This window comes from Watersipora subatra, chromosome 10 (genome assembly GCF_963576615.1).
Source record: "Watersipora subatra chromosome 10, tzWatSuba1.1, whole genome shotgun sequence".
NCBI classification, from domain to species: domain Eukaryota; kingdom Metazoa; phylum Bryozoa; class Gymnolaemata; order Cheilostomatida; family Watersiporidae; genus Watersipora; species Watersipora subatra.
The window spans coordinates 9,817,968-9,837,942 of NC_088717.1; the positions used below are offsets into that span (position 1 = coordinate 9,817,968).

A 19,975-nucleotide genomic window follows, 5' to 3' on the forward strand; every position below is an offset into this window, starting at 1 on the left:
TGCCGGCTCCTTGGCTATCTTGGGCTTCTGTTATTCTTCTCTTGTCTTGGCTTTTTTCTGCGTGTCTCCTCCGCTGTCTGATTCGTTGCCAGCTTCTCCTTCTTTTCAGTTGATTTTGCACCTCTTTTATACTTGTCTTTGAGCCATTGTCAAATCAAAAATCTTTTCGCATAAAATACAATATCTGAGTTCATGAATAATTATGCTATATTTTTCTACTGCTATACAACACAACATTGTCTAGACTAAAATGATGTTATTAGCTATACATGTATCTAAAAATGCTAAACAAAATGTTGTGAATTGTTGTTTCGCTGATACTGGTTGCTGATTCGGTGTATGCTGACTGCTACTTCGCTCCAACATGTCATAAATCGGGCTGGCTCCTGTAATATTGGTGATATTGGCTCCTGTAATATACCTCCACTTGTGCCTGACACTCTGTAGAGTTGCTGGCTTCACTGAATATTCATTAGTATTTCTTGTAGCCAGCCAATCTTTTTCATATTAAGCGGTGTTGATCAATTATAATCATGATTTAGTAACAATTTATGCTGTTTTTTAATCATAAACTCATCATTATAATGGTCAGAAAACTCCTAATCCAGCTGATGTCCCATATATTCACATTGCATCAGCTGTGATGGTTGGACAACTCCCATGCTTGATATTTCCAGCAACATAGCAATTGCCCTGGATTTTCATGTTTGCTTGTTGATGTATCGCAGTGCTCGCTGCAATACAAGTTGTGGCATTACGTAATACCAATTGTAGTGTTATGTGATCCCACAATTTATTATCCCTTTAGGCTTATTGGTCATCTATCGTTTCAAGCCCTGACACATCTTAATATTTATGTAGCTATCCAATACTGTCGATCAGTCATGAATCATTGGAAATTTGACAAAACCATAACTATTTATGACAATGACTACCTGAACATTTTTCATTCTGTAAAAATAATCAAGTACCGAATGCATACTCATGTAACAGCTAGGAAAATAGGCTCTCCTCCAGAAGTTGCAAAATTGCACAAGCTTTAACCTACCATATATCATAATAAATCTCAATGTTGGTCTGTCTCTCCGCGTGTCCAGTTATAGCGATAAAGTTTTAGGAATGAAAACTCCGTGTTGCAGTGAATTTAAACTCGGAATCTCCGTTCCTGCAGACAGGCATTTATCCAATACACCACGCTGTCCAACAGGTTGTACTATGGAATAAATTGTGCACATACTTGCATGTATTACACTTACCAATCTTTCATGGCTTTACGCTTAGGACTTCAGCTAGCATTATGCGTGATGCCACACCAGAAGAAAAATATGTGCCCATACGTGAAGGAAAAATGCTTAAACTCTTATGGCCAACAGAACTATTGCAATTAGTATAGAGCTATACTAGGCACTGCAGCCGATACAGTATGAATTATGCAGAAATTAAAACAACTTTATTTAAAAGTTAGATTGGTAAGTGTTGTGTAGGTTGATTGAAAGTAATTTTTTGTGCATTAACTTCTTTTATTGCTAGTGCAACACCAGGAGTTCAGTACTCTATCATATATAAAACTAGGGGAATGCTTGGCGTTGCACAGGCAATAAAATAATTACCCAAAGAGTTTGAAGAATTTAACCTAGTAACTTGCGCTAGTCTAAATCTTTACTATAATAAGAGCCATGTGTGAAGCCAGCTTAATAATTGTTACGTCCCGTAATGATATTTCTTCATCTAATCATGATTTTCAAGCGCGCTAGTAATAAACAATAGTATTTTTCAAAGTGCTTTAAGCATCAGTTTTATAACCGATGTAATGAGTATTGTCACAGTTATTCCTTTGAATAGCAATGTAACCATTTGCCACTGTAACTGTACACACAAATCACAAGTGACAGACGGGCACTAAAATTTATATATTTAGATTTGAAAACCCATGATTGACTAGTCAATGTTCAACTGTTGTTTGAATCACGTGGAATGTACATTCAAACGACTATGGTATGTTTATGTAACGCATATTCTGGTTGTATAAGTTTGGTCCTTGGCATAATTCCACTATCTAAATTATGGAAAGTACATATTCATATATCTCAGCACATTTTCAAGTCAGATGGGTTTTCTTAGATTGCATTTTTGTAAAATATATTGTACCAAAGCTGGCTACCTGATCTGACGACACAACCAGGCCACGGCAGGTGACACGGTCGCCGATGAAGACCGGGTTGGCTAAGAGACAGACCAAGAGACACACTGGGCAGAGCCAACAGGACTAGATGGTATATAAGGAGGCCAGATATATATATATAGGCAGTCTCTCACATGTTGTTCCTTATACAATATGCAATATTTTTGTTGTTGAAATATACATTTGTCTCATTGCTTTGCACAACGGGGTTTCAATTCTTGTAGAGCGGTGAAGGGACACGGCAGTTTTTTTGAGTTTATGCAAAAGCTAGTGTGGGTATAAAATCAATGAAACACGTGGCTACTCATTTAGACTGGCTAAACCCGTTTCGTTTGCTACCATGATGTGATATCTATTTTTTGTGGTATATAGGCTGGTCAAAATTGATGTTGCACTTTGGCCTATAGCTGAGCTTATCACAAGTGGCTTGAGAGCATTGATGAGCTAATTTTTAAATGCATTTATTCGATGACCCGATATCAGGTAAGAGGTTTTATTGCATCAGAACACAAATGTATTAATGGCATACAACAAACTGTTCCTGCTTACACAGCTTCTGGAAAAATTTTAATGCTCATGTAACTGCAAAGTAAATTATTGTTGACTTCTTTGTACCATTTTAACAAAAAATTTTCACTCTGGATCAATATAAGAATTGAAAGTAAAGTTAATGAAGAACTGTTATGGTGCAACGAAACATATTTGTCCAAACATTAATGGATAAACATACTCATAATAATATTATATCAATACCCAACTACAGATAAATAAAAAATCATTTACAAATCGTTATGGTTTCTGATAACTAGTTTATTTGCTATACACTGTACCTATTAAATATTACATTGTGTCAGTCTGATGCCTGTCAGCCTACTACATTGAATGTATAAATAAAAATGTGGGTGAAATAAAAATTAAATCATAATACTGATGATTACTTAAAAAAACATGACTACACTAAATACAACAAGACTAAATTAGGCCTGTACCGTATGATGACCAGGTTGGTACCACCCGAGTTTATGTTAACATAGCTTTTAGCAGCAGGAAATCAACTCAAAAGTGAATAAGGGAGTTGAGCGGTCTACGCGGTGTTCATGTAGTAGGATACCCAGACATTGCCTTCTGCACTACTTGATGCAACCCTAAAAGAAAGTCATAAATTATTGTGATGGCCCAATCATCACAACCACATACACTGAATGTCAATATTCAACATACTGTATCTAGAGAAGACTTATTAGAAGACCTCTATGTTCAACTGATATCTAAGAATAAACTGCAGTAACCGAATAGGAAAAAGGTACAAAGCTGAAGTGTGATTTTAGAACCTATGACATAAAATGTATTATTTCAAACCACTACATACCTGACTAAACAAAGCACCAGCTTTCTTACAAATACAATTTGATAGTCACCGAAACTTAAAGAGGAACAGTATGACAGGTAAGTTTCTTACCGAGAAGGGTCCGAGGACTCGCCGGACTTAATTTTAGCATGAGAAACATCATCCTCATCTGTAGATGAAAATGCTGAACTGCTACAGGACAGCGGTAATCTTGATTCAACAGCAACTAAAAATACCAATTGTATTGTTGAACAATCGCCTGCTCCCTAACATCTACTGAGCCTCACACGATTCGAACGATTCCGTAATGTATGACATATCCTAATCCTACAGTTCTAAGGCTAATTCTCCAAAAGGGTATAAACTCAAGACTGGTCAAGCCTTCTGTCTTCCTCAATCGGTATCAATGTAACCAGATGTATAACTGCTTGTCAGTAACACTAAAGAGTTTCTTTATTAAGTGAGGAGTATTAACTAGTTTTTAGCAGACATGAAAATCTACAAAGGGGCTCTTATCAATCATTCTTATATGATTTTAATGCTTCATCTGAGGCTCTGTAAATGGGCAACATCAAGAAATTTATGTCTGCCATATGGCATGTATGCAATATACAGTAAAACTCGGATAACTCGCCGTTGGATATTTCGAACACATGGGTAACTCGAACGGATTTGTTTGGTCCCCGTTTCCACACAATGATAAACGGGGATAACTCGACCTTTTTTGCCCAACGGCTACCGAGACGGTTGTTATCGCTTTAGAATATCACTTTATTCCAAGCCATAGAGATAAACAACAACTTTTAGTAGTTCTTAGGCGTCATTATTACCACTATTTTCGTTAACGACTTTTCCAAAGGTTTGCAAAAAAATCAAATTTTACCAAACATCCGCTTGGGGATAGCCCTCCGCAAGCAAGGAGAAGCGAAGTAACCTTCAGATAAACTTTAAGAAAAATCGGCAAAACTGGTTTTTGTTAAAGCGTTCAAAAGAAAAATATGTCTTCTTTTCTGAGAGTTTCAACCACGATCAGGTTTTGCCTATTTTAATTTGAAAATGCCCTGGCACCCGCATCACCTAAAGCAAACAAACGAATCTCAAGTAATAAGGGAAAATATTTATACTTTATGATAAAAATTGTTAAAACATTACACGAGAGGTCCCTTAACTTGCAACAAGCGATCAATGCTTTTGATTTATACATAGTTTGTATATGTACTGATAAATGCAATAATACATGCACTTGTGACAGTGTTCTCATAACTTGAACGCTCTGATAACTCGAACACTTTCGGTCCCGTGAAGGTCGAGTTAGCTGAGTTTCGCTGTAGTTGCTTTAAAGATTACGGAAAAACTGAACTGCCGGGCATGACTGGCATTTCAAATAGTTGAAGTAGTGATTGGGTTATTGCATACCTAGTTCTATAGACTTGAGCTGTTCAGCAATAGTGTAGAGATGAGAAGCAGAGCTATCTACAGATACGTATGGCAAGTACGAGCCATTAAAAGGCTGGTAGGACAACTCCAACATGTCTAGGAGTTGCCTGCTCTTGCAATCAGTTCTGAGTATATCGCTTAGTCTATGACTATAAGGAAGTAAAGGATATGGGTGGCACTTGGCAAGTGAGTAGCGACAGAGTGGAGAGTTTTTACTCAGCCGATCCTTGGGCGCTGCAATAATCAACAGCAACAGTGACAAGCCTTGGGTTGGACTCGTTCCGAAAGCAACTACTTGTCAGCAATTTAATCAATTCAATTATGCAATAGCACTAGGAGACATCTGGATCATTAAAAATAGCTGTTGCTTCAGGTTAAACAACAACTTTTAGTAGGAAAAATTTAGTAAACAAATGTGCACCCAAAGCAATAAATCATGTGTCAGATACAATGGAAGAAGTGAGCAAACACAAAGCTATATAGTCCAATAAGTAACATTACACAAGACACTTTAATAAAAGGTAATGATAAAGCCCCGAGTCTCTATCACACCATCAGCCTTCCTACCTGCATGGAGAAAGCTGGCTATAACGAGTTCGTGTTGGAGCCAAGAGACGAAATCATCTTTGCCTTCTTCCACAAGATCTGTAACCAACTGAGAGATGCTCGTGGTCGAAGAGTGCGATTGCTCTTCCACTGGTGAAGGGAGTACACCGAGCTCTTGCAGCTTGTTGGCGACCTCCTTTTCCGTCTTTTCAATGCCAAGACGAGAAAGACGGGAAGAGAGGAAGCAGACCATTTTTTCTGGCGAGCACTCGCTCACATCTGGTATTAGCGAAAATAGATCCTCTTCTTCATGGTGATCCCATTCTGCAAGCCAAATCTTTTGCGATGGAAAGCAAATACGTACAAAACAATTTATTGCATACCACTTTGAACCGTGGTAATAAAAATCTGAAGTGTTGCAAGGAAAGGATGAAGAGCAGTGAGGCATCACCAAATCAAAAACAAACTCTAGCAAATTGATGGGCATCAAAGATCTACAAAGTTTTTGTGAAACTGGCAAGAAATTAGGACTTGAACTACAAACCTGAGATAGTGGCATTCACAGGCCCTTGGCTGTCCTTCATCTCACAGTTGTTGACATCTGCAATGGCATTGAACTCCATATAACTTGGGACGCTCTGTGTGAGACTGGACACACACTGCTGTAAACAGAAAATTATTTACATAAAATACACTCATACACTCATCCCAGAGCCAGTTATTCAGCCAAAGTATTAGATGATTTGCAGCATTGTTTATTACCTGGGGTCTCATTTCAAGGTCATTCAAAAAGGATTTGACCACATGACTGGAGAACAATCGATCTTCATCAGTTGCTGTAGGGTTGTGAGCGAGAGATCCAAATAGTTTGAGTAAAGATGGTGTGTAAAGGAGATCAATTCGATCACAGTCGACACAAATGTGGCAGAGCATGGTGAAAACGGCGATGTTTGTCTGGTTGCTGTTGGTGGTGTAAGTCTCTACCAACTGGGTATAGCGCTCTATCAGCTGAGGCGTGGCAAACCTATGAAGGAAGCCATATGGAAGGATTAATGGAAAGCATTGTTTGTCATTTGTTAACAGAATGTTGGGGGTCCTACCACACAAAGCTGTCGTCAGAATAGTCACTTTTAAAATCACTGTCGTCACTTTTAAAATCACTGTCGTCACTTTTAAAATCACTGTCACCTTGGTCAAATTGGTAACCAAAACAACCTCTTTCTTCACATTCGTTATTTTAATACAAATATCTATACTGGTGGCACTGGGTTGCGTTAAAAATCTGAAACTCGCTAGGTTTGAACTTCTGCTAACCAAAAGCATGGCTCAACCAGCGACCTTCACAAACATATTAGTGATGTTTGGGAGCGTTGCTGATTACTCCGCGAAGAGTGACAGCCGTCTTAGGTTTTTAGGGCTATATTTCTTGTACTGAAAATAGACCGAGATTGCCTTTAATAATCACTGTCAGTCACAGACTTGGAAACGGATTTGCTGTCAATGTCGTGGCATTTCATTGCTTTAATTATTTGGCAGTCTATAAATGCTGGGCCAGATGCTTCAAACCAAAACTAGTGAAGTTTCGGTTGACCGTGGTGATTTATGAACAAATAATAAGTTAGTAACGGTACGGCAACACGTAACAAAATTTCCGTTGGTTTAAACCAAAATCACGAAATGATTGAAACACACAGAATTATTCTGCGCTGCTAGAATCGTGCTAACGAGCACGATCTCAGCAGCTTTTGCAATTAGTATAGTCAAAGAGACGTATAATGACACACAATAGTAAAAGTATAAGTGCAAATCAACATAGTACACACGATGCAACTGCTTAGATTGCGTTATTGAATGTATTTATTGTTTGGACGCTATAGCTACAATTTGTTTATTTTTTAATTTTATTTCCTTTTTAGCAGCAAAAGTTTTGTGGTAGAGAATGTCGACATCTCTAGCGCAAACAAGTCAGTTGCATCGTATTTACTATGATAACTTTCTGTAATAACTTTCTTGTGTGTCGCATTATGTTTTCGGACTACATATATCTTAAAGTCGTGTTGGCAAACTAATAATAGCGCGACTTAGGCAGTTACATCGTGTGTTCTATGTTGAAATGCTTTCGTATTTTTATTGTGTGTCACGGTACATGTCTTGGACTATACTAGTTGCTAAAGCTGCTAGAATCGTGCTCGCTAATAATTTGTTTAATCTGTTAAAAGCGTTCGTCGACGAACTCGGTGGGCATGCACAGCTCAAATAATTCTGTGAATTTTGACCGATTAATTCTGCGTTTTTCGTGATTTCGGCCAGAACTCTGAATCAACGAAAAATTCGTTACGTGCAGCCGTACCTTTAGTAATCCTATTTACGCAATCCTCGTCACCTACATTGGTAAATGGTCGTCTCGTCTGTCACTTTTTAAATATCCCTGTCGTCGGGTCGTCAGAATCGTCACAAAACATGGGAGGACCCCCAATGTTGAGCAAACATAGCGCATGGTTACAACATGCTGAGCTACTGTAGTATATAGCAAGGCTCATACGCTCAACCACTATAGCATGTATCATGTCTATAGCCTGCTGTGCTACTGTAGTAGGTGTCCTGGTTTCTCGACTGTAATCCCTAATATTGGCCTAAGACAAGTTCGGAAGTTGAAATCTTGTCAAAATTTATGACAACAACTAGTGATCCTGTTGATCAAACAAAAATGTTGATGGCAGTATTGCATACAATTCTTTAATTTGAAAAAAATGTTTACTTTCTTTAACTGATATGTGAGTTCTCCAACTTACAATTTAATGTGTTTGAGAATAGCCTGCTCTAGCTGTCCACAGAAATGTCTATTGTACAACTCTATGGCTGTGAAGAGCATATGATTGGTACAAACGAGCTGAGCGAGAAGAGATGATGGAAACCTAGTCGAGTCAAGGTTGCCAATATATAAAAGAAAGACTCTCCAGAGGTCTGACATCTCCACAAGGTCACCTAAAACAGAATTTACAAGAACCTATATAATCTAGACATGTCATTTTTGTCTAGATTATAGATTGTTTAGACATGCCATAGACCAACTTTTACAAGTTTTACAAGTTGTTTTATAAGTTGAAGACTACTTTACTAGATAAATTCATATCCTTCGTTTATTCGTGACGTCATTCTATCGTTGTCTGCCATCTTTATGGACAACTTTTATCGTTGAAAACACGAAGCCTCTGCAATTAATTATTGCAAACAATGCTTTTGTTTGCAAATTTTTCATTTTAGTATCTAAACAACACCGAAAAATACTATTAATCAAGAGAATGACGATCATTTTCTACAAAGATGGCGGCTTTTTCATGGACGAGCGCATGTGCAAACAGGCCAATGACGTAAAAAAAACGATGGATAGATAAGTGTATGAAGAAATGAATCCATCATAGTCTGGAGTAGCAATTTCTCAAGCTGAGCTCAAAACATGTGTAGGCGAATAGTGCTTCATGAGTTCATTAAACGCTACTAATCAACTACAGAAAGGCCAGAGGCCAACCGTGAAAACTAATTGCAAGACATCTCATCAGCCAGTGATAAACACAACAAACTTACTGTAGAACTTCATGATTGTTCTTTGCTCCTCATTCTGTAGCTTGGTGAAACTATACTCACTAGTTATGGAGAGAAGGCTGTGAAGCGCGGAGAATATGAACTCCATTCTGTAACATAGATACAAGGGTGAACAACTCTTCTTAATAGCTACTTACGCAATCGTCGGATCAGATTACCATCTAACATGTACACGCGAATATAATTTATTTTGGGTCTAGGTTCGTATGTTGAAAGATTTGTATGCTGGAGCAAATACCACTATACAACTAACTCAAGAGTATTGCATTTAATTTTTTTTACTTACAAAAGCTAAGATGAGGTGGATACTTCATATCACACACGCGCACATACTAGTAAAGCTAAATGTTATGTTTTCAACTCCCAACCAATTTAAAGATGAACTTATACAAATTTTTTCTAGATTTCATCAGAAAGTATTGGTATGTTTCTACCATTTGCGATCGTTTTTCATGTTTGAGGTGATCTGATTGCCAAGATGTTTCTGGATTGAAATCAATAAAACTTATGGCGATTAAAACGCTCAAATCAATTGAAAGTGTAATTATGACGTCTATACTTTCTAATACCTTCTGATAAAATCTACAAAATTTCTGTACAAGTTTATCTTCAAATCAAATTCAAAAAATTGTCAAAAGTTGACTCCTTTCAAAGTAATTCTTGCTTCAAGCTATTTATTTGTCAAATTTTAAATTGAAGAATTCTTACCTTTGCCTATTTAGCTCGAATGGCTTGTCGACATGGCTAGAAGAGAAGAGGTCAATAGCTAGCATAGAAGCTTGGTAGACAAGGTAACCAAGAGTCTTGCTCGATAAGACACCCCTATAATAAAGATATGAGTCAAACACCTTTTCATCGATATTGATTTTTTGACATGGCCTAAAGTTGTGAGTTTAGTAAGCTACATTCATTCAAGTAACTAATTATTAATATGTATAGTACGTATAAAAAATTTGACGATTTTCACCAGGGGATGTTTGCATTAAATAATTACTATGGGTTTCTATACCACCCTATATGACATTTTCGCTATATGATGCAAACCCTGGAACGTGGACTAAAATCATATGGCAAAGGCACACTGTACTAGCAGCTGCTTGTCATGCCAGTTGATACGTGACTCTTCACAAATCAGCAGATAGTAGCACTAGAAATATCAGCTAAACACCCTGCAGCAGTTACAGCGCTCAAAATTATAAATGACTGTCACAACACTGCTGTATGATTTATGTAACTAATAAATCAATATTTTGTTTACATTCTCACCAACTACGTCTATAGCGGCAGCTAAATGTAACCTTATTCTTTATAGATATGAACTGACGTATGATCAGTATGAATTACCTGAGTTTTGTGACTGAAACTGGCACATAGGAGATAAAGCGTAGAAAATAGGCGAGGCACCAAGGTACATATGAAGCATCAACAACTTCAGACATCTCCTGTCTCTGCAAAAAATACAACAATAGTCAGGAATAAACCCACAAATATCCACTATTTGTCCCATAGTGGATATAATCACTATAATAGTAATTATAGTGACTATCAGATAGAGAAGGATACTGGAAGCCAATCCAAGTCAATTAAGCTAATCATGTGCTAAAAGGGTTCAGTGAAATACAGATAAATATTTAACCTTGTTTCTAAGAACTTGTAGTTTGTGTTACACACGCTTGCCGACTTAATCACAGTAGAAATTAATTCATAAATGATTGATCACTCAAATGAAAGTTAAGATTTATGGCTATAACTGGTGATTATCATGTAAAAGCCTAACATCTGCCACGAAAAATGATTTCAACACCTGCTACTTCATATACTCAAAATGCCATATCATTTTCAGTATCATGGACCATGGATTTTCAGTATAAGTCATCAAGGATATGTAGGCATATGTGAAAGTCACTACGATAATGAATTCTGACAATAAGTTGATGAAAAGCAAGGGGATGCTTTTGACCATAACATATGCAAATGCAAGAGTGTGCAATCACAGTAAAATATCAATCAAGTTTTAGTTCTGGTACCTGGAGAGAGACGGTCAAGGTGGATAGAGGGCCCTGTAGCAGCTGCACAATGAGACATTTCAGTTTGTCGTTGACATACTCAGACAGTCCACCTTTGGTCTCCTTCCACTACAGATAACAAAGCTGATCAGCTGTTTACCTCTCAACTCAGATACTTTGGGTTATTGACCATCGATGATTGGAGTGCTCTGCACTTCACACTCCCAAAATGTTTCACAACCATTAAGCCTTATCCACAGACAACTTTTGAACGCTTACTACAGTACCTCAACAAAAAATAAAGATACTTTGAGATTTCTTATGGAGGCCCATATCCCCGCGGCGGGACACATGAAACAGAGAATTGGTTTAGTTCAATAATATCTATAAGTTTGGAGTTATCATCTATGTGCCAGTTTCAGCAATATGCGATTAGCATGGTATCACTATCAATGAACAGCTCAAAACATAAAAAAATTCAGCGCATTCTGAAGGCGGTTAAGAGGCAGGTGTTTGGTTGCCATCGCTTATGAACATTAAACTATGCGTTATGATAATCAGTAATGCAAAGATCCCTCAAGAAACGCATACCCTGATGTACCTAATCAATAAAAAAACAAAAGTAATCTTTATATAATCGCATTGTTCGCACAATATCCCCTACGCACAGGGTGTTAAGAAGAGTCCTGAAGTCTAATCAAACATACTGATGGGGCGCCATTGATGAAAACGCAAACCGCAAAAGCTCGCAAGTAAAGCTAATTTTGTTACTCACTAGTTTTTGTCGAATGTTTCATGTTTGCGGAAGATGGAACTGACACTTGCAAAAATGCGGAGCAAAAAACTACATTTTAAACATTTTCTATACTTCAGTTCTAACTATAATGCATCGCTATGAACTTTGGTGTAGAACTGTTCATTCATTTTAAAAAGCAACCGCGTTAATTCGCAACATGCAAATGTCGATTAAAACATTTATTGCATGGCATCCCAACTTTTGCAAAATTCCAAATCCGGACCATCTGCACAATGGAAACAGTGATACTAACGCTCAAGCCAGCCAACTGCCAGTAGCAGGATTGGTAAATAACGTTACATAAACGCCTATGCATAGCTTGACTATGAAGTAACTACTGAGTAACCTGGATGATGGCCAAAGGTTAGGTGAAGAGATTACAAACCTCGAATGTGTGATAAAGTTGTGAAAGAAGCTCGGCTGAAGCGATGGCCAGCGAGTCTCGACCATGGCAGATAATTGAGTAAATTAGTATGGCTCCCAGTTCGTACTTTAGAAGGAGACTATAGAAAAGGAGAGCAGAAAAGTTTGAGTTAGGTGCAAGGTGTCTAACAACGTAAAGCTGCCCTAGACAACCGTTTAAGCCTATTCTCTTCCTTCGCAAGGAAATAATCAATGCTAATCAAATACAAAAAAAGAAAGTGTAATCAGACCAACTAATAAATCTATTACCAAAGAGTCATTAGAGAATTGCTATTTTGTGGCAGAGAAGCAGCAGTAGGTGGTTTAGCTAGAAATAGCTCTGCAATAACCGACATGTTGAGGTAACCAACAGGAAATGACTATGGTCTACTTCTGAGGGCAAAAGTTCAGAAGTGCAAAATAATTATTTTCGATAGGCGTAGGGTGGCCAGCATTTCCATCAGCCAATACTGTTCTCCTAAGCTGAAGGTTTAAAGTGCATAAGTCACTAATTATATTTTTATAAACTCAATGAATGTTGACAAGCTAGCTAAACACCATAGTATAGATAAATAACTACAACTATGGACCACAGGCTATATATCTATATATACCAGGACATTACCGCTTTAGAGCATCCCGTTTCACAGCATCATCATGCTTAGAGTGATAGAGAATGTTTCTTATTAACATGAGAAAATATTTAATAGCCACGTAGACTTCCTCTGGTTGCTCCATATCTCCTCCCTAAAACAAAAAAGCAGTGTTGATAAAGCTTGCCAAACTACAAGCTAAATGTATAAACATACAACTGAGAAAATGATACAAAGTAATTAATTCCCTTGTAAATAAAGATGTAAAATAAGAAAAACTGATATAACCTTAGTTGAAATTAGACACAGTAATGTTACCACAGAAGAAGCAGTGAAATAACTCTATGGCATTATTTCCTTTGAGCGACTGTAAGTCACAAAAAGTCAATACATTAAAAGATCATAAAAATAGAGGCTTACGACATCTTGTCAGCATCAATAGGTAAAGAATGGTTGAAGATTAAAAACATGTTAATTGGTTTGGTTTTACAGAGTTAATGGTGAACTACAAGTATGACTGCAAGTACACTGTGACATGACAGCAGTAAACAAGTGGCATCAAAATGGTTTCATTTGAATAACCTGTTATTATCAATGAGTTCAAAATGCAAGAAAGGTTTCGATGACAAACTAACTAGTTTCACCTTTCCCTGTCTTGAAATGTTCATGTTTATTGACTATTCATTAATGCGTACGTGACTATCAGCTACCATTAGAATTGCCCACTCGCTCTTACCAAATTTAAACACTAAAAGTGATAGATTTAACAACTGGCTGTAGAGCCTGATCAACCTATGAGTGTGATTTGATTTTGACAGATACCGGTGTTCAACATCGAGTACAAAATGTCCAACTACAGTGAAACATGGATAACTCGCCCTCGGATATAGCGAACACATGGTTAACTCGACTGGATTTGCTTGGTCCGTTCCCACGCAATGATAAATGGCTCTATATAACTCGAACTCAACACTGTTAATTCGAACTGTTTTTTGCCCAACGGCTACCGAAACGGTTGCTATCGCTTTAGAAAATCACTTTATTCCAAGCCATAGAGGTAAACCTCAACTTTTCGTAATTCATAAGCGTCGTTACTACCTCCATCGGCAAAATATTTTTGTCAACGACTGTTCTAAAGGTTTGGTGAAATTTGATTTATACTGTTATACGATGAATAGCACGGGCTAGCCGGGTCATGGGCGCAAGGATTTTCGCCACGCACATACAAAACAAAAACAGCATGTTGTTTTTGTTTTGTATTTGCGTGGCGAAACTCCTTGAGTGCGTGACCCGGCTAGCCCGTGATGAATAGTTTTCCGACGTGGATTCCGTGTTGAATCAACGTCGGAATGTTGAATGTTTAAAACGTTTTAAAAATTGTGGTAATTAAACGTATACGTTGTCTTAGCTAAAAAAACTATTCATCGTTTGACCTAAACACAGAATACGTGTGTACATTCAATAAGTATCCATTCAAAAAACGTTAGTGATATACAATGTACCGTAAAACCTCGTAAAACTTTTAATTGAACTGCCTCGGAGTGTTGCTCTTAACGAATGCCAGGTAAAGTAAGTTAATCTTTGCATAAACTTCAAGAAAAATCGGCAAAATTGATCATGGGTAAAACGCTCAAAAGAAAAAGATGTCTTTTCTTTTGAGCATTTCAGCAACGATCAAGTTTTGCCAATGTCAATCTAAAAAACGTCCTGGCAATAACATCACCTCAAACAACAAACCAATCTCAAGTGATAGAAAAATCTCTATACTTTTTGATAAAAACGTTTTAAACTTTACATTAGAAGCATTTAATTTGAAACAAGCCATTTGTGCTTTTGATTTATATTATAGTTTGTATATGTTCATGTATCTACTAATAAATAAGTAAATACATGGACTTGTGACAGTACTCTGATAACTTGAACACTCTGATAATTCGAACACTTTTGCTCGGTCCCTTAAGTTTGAGTTATCCGAGTTTCACTGTATATTATTTCAAACTAAAAAGTCATTTACTTGCTTTTAATGCCAATTGATATAACAATGATATAAATATTAACTAATATGCCTATCCCCCATCCATATAGCCTACCTCATCTACAAGCTCCTGGATGTGATGAAACAGCTTTTGCACAAACTGGGTGTCGAGGAAGAAGTTACGGAGCTGCAGAGTGAGTTGATGCAAGTCTTGTCGAACAATAGCTGAGGGAATGATGTGCTTGTCTAACGGTTCGCAGAGAGTTGCCATGAGCCTATAATGTAAGTAAAGTTATTTTTTCCAAGTCTGTTGCAGCTAGTACTAAGTTTGTAAACTTTTTTACAAAAGATCTTGAAGACATGTCATGTGTCTAGTAATCAAACTACCATAGCCCTTCATACAGGTATCTTCCACTAAACTTACTGGTTGCATGCTTGTCTTATTCCATCACATTGCTTACCTCAAGAGTCATCTTTGCCAGAAAAAGCCCACTTATTTCAAAACAGACTGCCTAAAGGTCTGGCCACACGTAACGAATTATTCGTTCAATCTGACTGATTTCACGAATTTCACAGAATTCACAGATTTATTCAGCCGAATATCACAGAATCGTTTGAGCTGTGCATGCACACCGAATTCGTCAACGAAACGCATTTAATTGGCTTACCAAGTTTTTTGGCAAGCACGATTCTAGTAGCTTTGACAAGTGGTATAGTCCAAGACACCTACGACGACACACAATAAAAGTATCGCCGCGATATGACCCGATGCATACGATGCAACTGCCTATATGCGCTATTGTTGGTTCTCTCTCGTTGATTAACCGAAACTACGCAGAAACTACTTCTCATCGTGAATCCAGTATTTTATTTTAGATGTTTTAGAAGTTGTAAGCTGTTTCTTTTTCAATGATAATAATTTCTTTTTATGCAGCAAAAGCTCCGTCGCAAAAACAGTCGCTATCTCTAGCGCATATAGGCAATTGCATCATATGTATAAAGTCATATCGCGGTGATACTTTTATTGTGTGTCGTCGTAGGTGTCTTGGACTATACCACTTGTCAAAGATACTAGAATCGTGCTCGCTAAATAACATGGTAAGCCAATTAAAAGCGTTTCGTTGACGAATTCGGTGTGCATGCACAGCTCAGACGATTCTGTGATATTCGGCCGAATAAATCTGTGAATTCTGTAAAATTCGTGAATTCGGTCAGATTGAACGAATAATTCGTTACGTGGGGCCGGACCTTTACCTCAAAACATACCAGCCTATAAAAAGATAGAGGCCTTCTCACTGCAAGATACACTTGCTTACCTCAGGACAGACCCGAGCTCTGTGGAATCTGGTGAAGCGAATTTGATGAGTGGTATGAGATCCTTGGCCAGGATTCCCTCAGCAAGCAGATGTAACTTGGTAACGCTAGTCCTAGGATCATCGTTCGCGATCTTGTCTAGTAGCTCATCAATTACATCTAGAAAACGGTTATAAATAGTCTTTAAATAAGCTGTGGGGGAATTAACAACTGATGCTTTTTATTGGTCACATTAGCAACGAACTTTAACTTTTTTTGACTGGTTTATGGCGTAATCGCAGCTTATACATTCCTTTAAGACGGGCTCTTCTTAACGTTCTTGGCATGCAGAACCGCGCTAGAATATTTTTGTCTTAAAAAGCATTTCCTCCAACATTTCTCCTTCAAAAGAAATGAATCCTACAACATGACCTTCGTGCATGGCATCAGTAATAGGGAATTTTTAAGCTGCCAGCGATATAATACTATTAGTCAAAAATCCTCATAGGCACTACTACAGCCATCCACTACAGTTTAACATTGTAAAACATAACTTCAAAGAAGAACAATTTAAAAGAATGATTCGGCAATGAACACCTGATCAGTGGCAAACAACAAGCCGAGGCAGCTGCGACAGAACATCGGCTCTGATGTACCTTGGTATGCGCATTCACAAAAGAGTGATTTATTCCAAGCCATACTCAGCAAGTTGTTATTACAAAGTCATTAGCTAGCTGGGAGCAATACTAACTGGCCAATAACAACATAACCTTGGCTCTAATACCCGGATCTTAGTGGCAGTTTGAGACCTGTCTGAAGATGTCAGCACTGTTTGCCACTTTGTTGTTTATCAGGCTTTCCAGATGTCAGCAAAAATATAATTATGACCTATCCTACATTTTAACAGCCCCTCAATCGAAAGGCAAAAATCTTTTTGCGTTCAAACTCGAAAGGGTAAACTTATTGAGTTGCATGATCAAAATCATGCGTTGTAAATGTGTACAGTGTCCATCAGAAAACTTATGAATGCTACAAGTTATGCGTACTTGCTTTTGAACAACCCAGAGACAACTGATGAAAACTTTTACGCGAAGGAATCCCGCGAGTCTTAGATATGAAATTATTGTTGCGGGTCTGCCTCGTCAGTTGAAGATACCCTACTGTAAGGTTGGCCGCCCATAGAAATTCCCCTACAGACTGTCAGATTAAAAATGTTGCCAGACAAATCTCGTACATAAAGATTATTAATCTTGTTTTCAAATATAAACTCGCAACAAGTAGGGCAGTTTGAGATTAAAGCTAGAGTTTTAATTTCTAGTCCAACTTATAGTCTGTAATTAAATTCCACTCAAAATAATTCCTCGATAATTCTTTAAAAATACTGGACATTATTACAGCTAGCAATGAAACAAATGCCTTATTAATTAACTTGAACGAAAATGTACAAATGAACTAATACAAAGAAACAAATGGAGAAATAGATTTGACCATGTGTAAGTGGGGAGCTAGAGATGGTGATAGCAATGTATCACCATTCTAGTTTAGTTATTCTAACCAGACCTAACTAGGCTATAATTTTCAAGTTCCATATTTTTCTATTATTTCTTTCTAATGTTTGCCTTCTGCTTTTTTGCTTGTTGATTTAGAGTTATAAAACTGCAATGCTTAAAGAAACCTTGAACATTATGCGCCATAATTACTCTGGGTATAAATGCCCACATTTTCTAGAATTCTATATTTCACATAAAAAAGAAATGACAAAAAATCGTTACGAGGGAGGTCTGAATATTAGTATAAACTAGTGAAAGTGATATCCGAGATACTGAGGCATTTCTGAGTCAAACAAAGCCTCAATAACTGCAAATCATGGTAACTATTCATTTTCATGTACTACTCTTATGATAATTTCAGACTTCATTAAAAGGGATTATAAAACCAAACCTGTGCATTCGTCCTGTACAAGATACTTGTCATCGGATACTTTCTCCACGAGACCAGTAGCCAGGCTACGTACACCAGAGCTGTTCATTATAAACCACTCCATTCTTGCAGCAGTATATTCAACTTTTTTTAGCTAATCCTGCAAACACATTCCAACATATGCATCAAATACCATCACTAGCGATATCACGAAAATCCATTACTTTTAGTTAAGAATCTTAGACCAGGATGTAAAGGGTACGATCATTAACGAATAACAGAGTTCTCCAAACAATTTTCTAAACGAGTGAGGTAAACAGTCATCCCTAGTTATGCAACTAGATGAAGCTGGAGGTGATTAACTACCATAGTGGATAATCCAATAAGATACTGATATACTAATATAACACTATAATAATATCATAATCAACTACATGAACAGTGTTTTTCCACCTTTGTGTAGAAAGCAGTGTTATAAACAAGAAGTGGTTTACTGTTCTTGCGCTCAATGACTCGTTGAACATATATGTCACTGCTCTTGTTTTCTGATTTGCAACTTCATATAACGCAGCAGCTTCAAACACGTACCAGAGAATTCACAACAGGTAAGATCAGATCATAAATGTTCTCACTAAAATCCTCAAAATGAGGCAACAGCATGGGAAGTCTTTGCAAAAAATTCTGCACAATGTTTTAATTTTGTTAGTGGTTAGGCTATGTGTATACATAATTTTTATTAATTAGTATTTGGATTAGTAATATTTTGCAGTTTAGTTTAAAAGTAAGACAGCGCAGAAAAAAAATAAAATGCCCTGCGTGTACCTCACTTTTCTACATCTCTATTTGGTTTGTCTCTGGTTGTTCGAGGTTTTTATAGCTGGGACAAACAAGCTCTTTGTGTCTTGTATTGTGTGAGTGTTTTTGTAAATATCAAGGAGTCTTCTATGACATTGATTGCTTTCATGTTTACAAAGAGATTTAACCTTTGGCAACGATCTGTTAATGGCTAAGGTAAGTCACTGAAGCCAAGCTATATGAGACACTGATAGACTAATAAATTTCGTGATCACAGAATTATGGAGACGTTTGGTGCCAATATTGTGAACGCAACTCTGTGGCTGGTTAAAAGTGGCCATAACAGCAACAGCTACTAGCTGAAAACTCTTCTTTATATCTTGAATTCGTTAAAAAATAGTAATACAGAGTAAGAGTCACAAGCAAGACGATCAGGTTTGCTCAGGATTAACGACATACGTGTATCGAGAGCAAATTTCCGTTCAACAAAAAACAGAATTGGTGCTCGAAAGACAAGAACAATTTGATAGGAGAATGTCGACTATCACTTTCGAACGAATAGTAAACATTGTAGGTCAAGTTCTATGTTATTGAACTAAGCTATACGAGAAACGAACGATGGTCTATATGCATTTAATTAATCCAGTGTTCTACGAAAGGTAACTGGTCCCTGCAATCTGAAAACTCAAATTTCACAAACCAAACGACCTAAACAGTAAAATTCATGTTGGCAGATACAGGTTGACGGTTCCTGCCAGATATATCGCTTGAAAACCGAATGTCTGATACGACTCGCAGTGACTGATAAAGTGTCTCCAAATTATCAAACAAGTTTATTAAGTATGATCATGCCCGTATTTGATGCAGCCAACTAGCAAGCTGAAAAGATATGAAGTCCTACCTTACCTGCTTAGTGCTAAATAGCTGCGGATTTCACAAATATATGTTACAAGTTTGTGTATTATGAGTAGTACCTGACTTGCACTAGCTTACTACTGTACCAAAATAAAACGTGACCTCTCCCCATCAGTGTATAATAAGGCATGCTTTGATCAGCACGGGAAGCAATCGACATGCTG

At 37.3% G+C, this 19,975-nt stretch overlaps 1 protein-coding gene across 1 annotated transcript; it reads right to left on the reverse strand.

Moving 5' to 3' along the window:
* Window positions 1-2,661: 2,661 nt before the first annotated feature.
* On the reverse strand, window positions 2,662-19,926 carry LOC137405875 (uncharacterized). The gene is made up of 17 exons (XM_068092311.1): window positions 19,803-19,926; window positions 18,123-18,261; window positions 16,205-16,361; window positions 15,004-15,163; window positions 12,946-13,067; window positions 12,304-12,421; window positions 11,144-11,251; window positions 10,461-10,564; window positions 9,825-9,938; window positions 9,099-9,205; window positions 8,306-8,498; window positions 6,276-6,537; window positions 6,058-6,175; window positions 5,535-5,837; window positions 4,947-5,201; window positions 3,642-3,756; window positions 2,662-3,327 (listed from the first exon to the last, which is right to left on the reverse strand). Exons 2-17 carry the CDS (start codon window positions 18,223-18,225, stop codon window positions 3,267-3,269), a joined length of 2,400 nt encoding a protein of 799 aa, XP_067948412.1. The 5' UTR covers window positions 18,226-18,261; window positions 19,803-19,926; the 3' UTR covers window positions 2,662-3,266.
* Between the last annotated feature and the right edge of the window lie 49 nt (window positions 19,927-19,975).

What these genes read in the sequence shown, in the direction of transcription:
- LOC137405875 (XM_068092311.1), bottom strand. Translation starts at nt 18,225, where the DNA reads ATGGAGTGGTTTATAATGAACAGCTCTGGTGTACGTAGCCTGGCTACT. An exon ending in GTTTCAGTCACAAAACTCAG is followed by an intron (nt 9,939 to 10,460) that starts GTAATTCATACT and finishes TCTTTATTATAG; the next exon opens with GGGTGTCTTATCGAGCAAGA. An exon ending in TTCGAGCTAAATAGGCAAAG is followed by an intron (nt 9,206 to 9,824) that starts GTAAGAATTCTT and finishes TCTATGTTACAG; the next exon opens with AATGGAGTTCATATTCTCCG.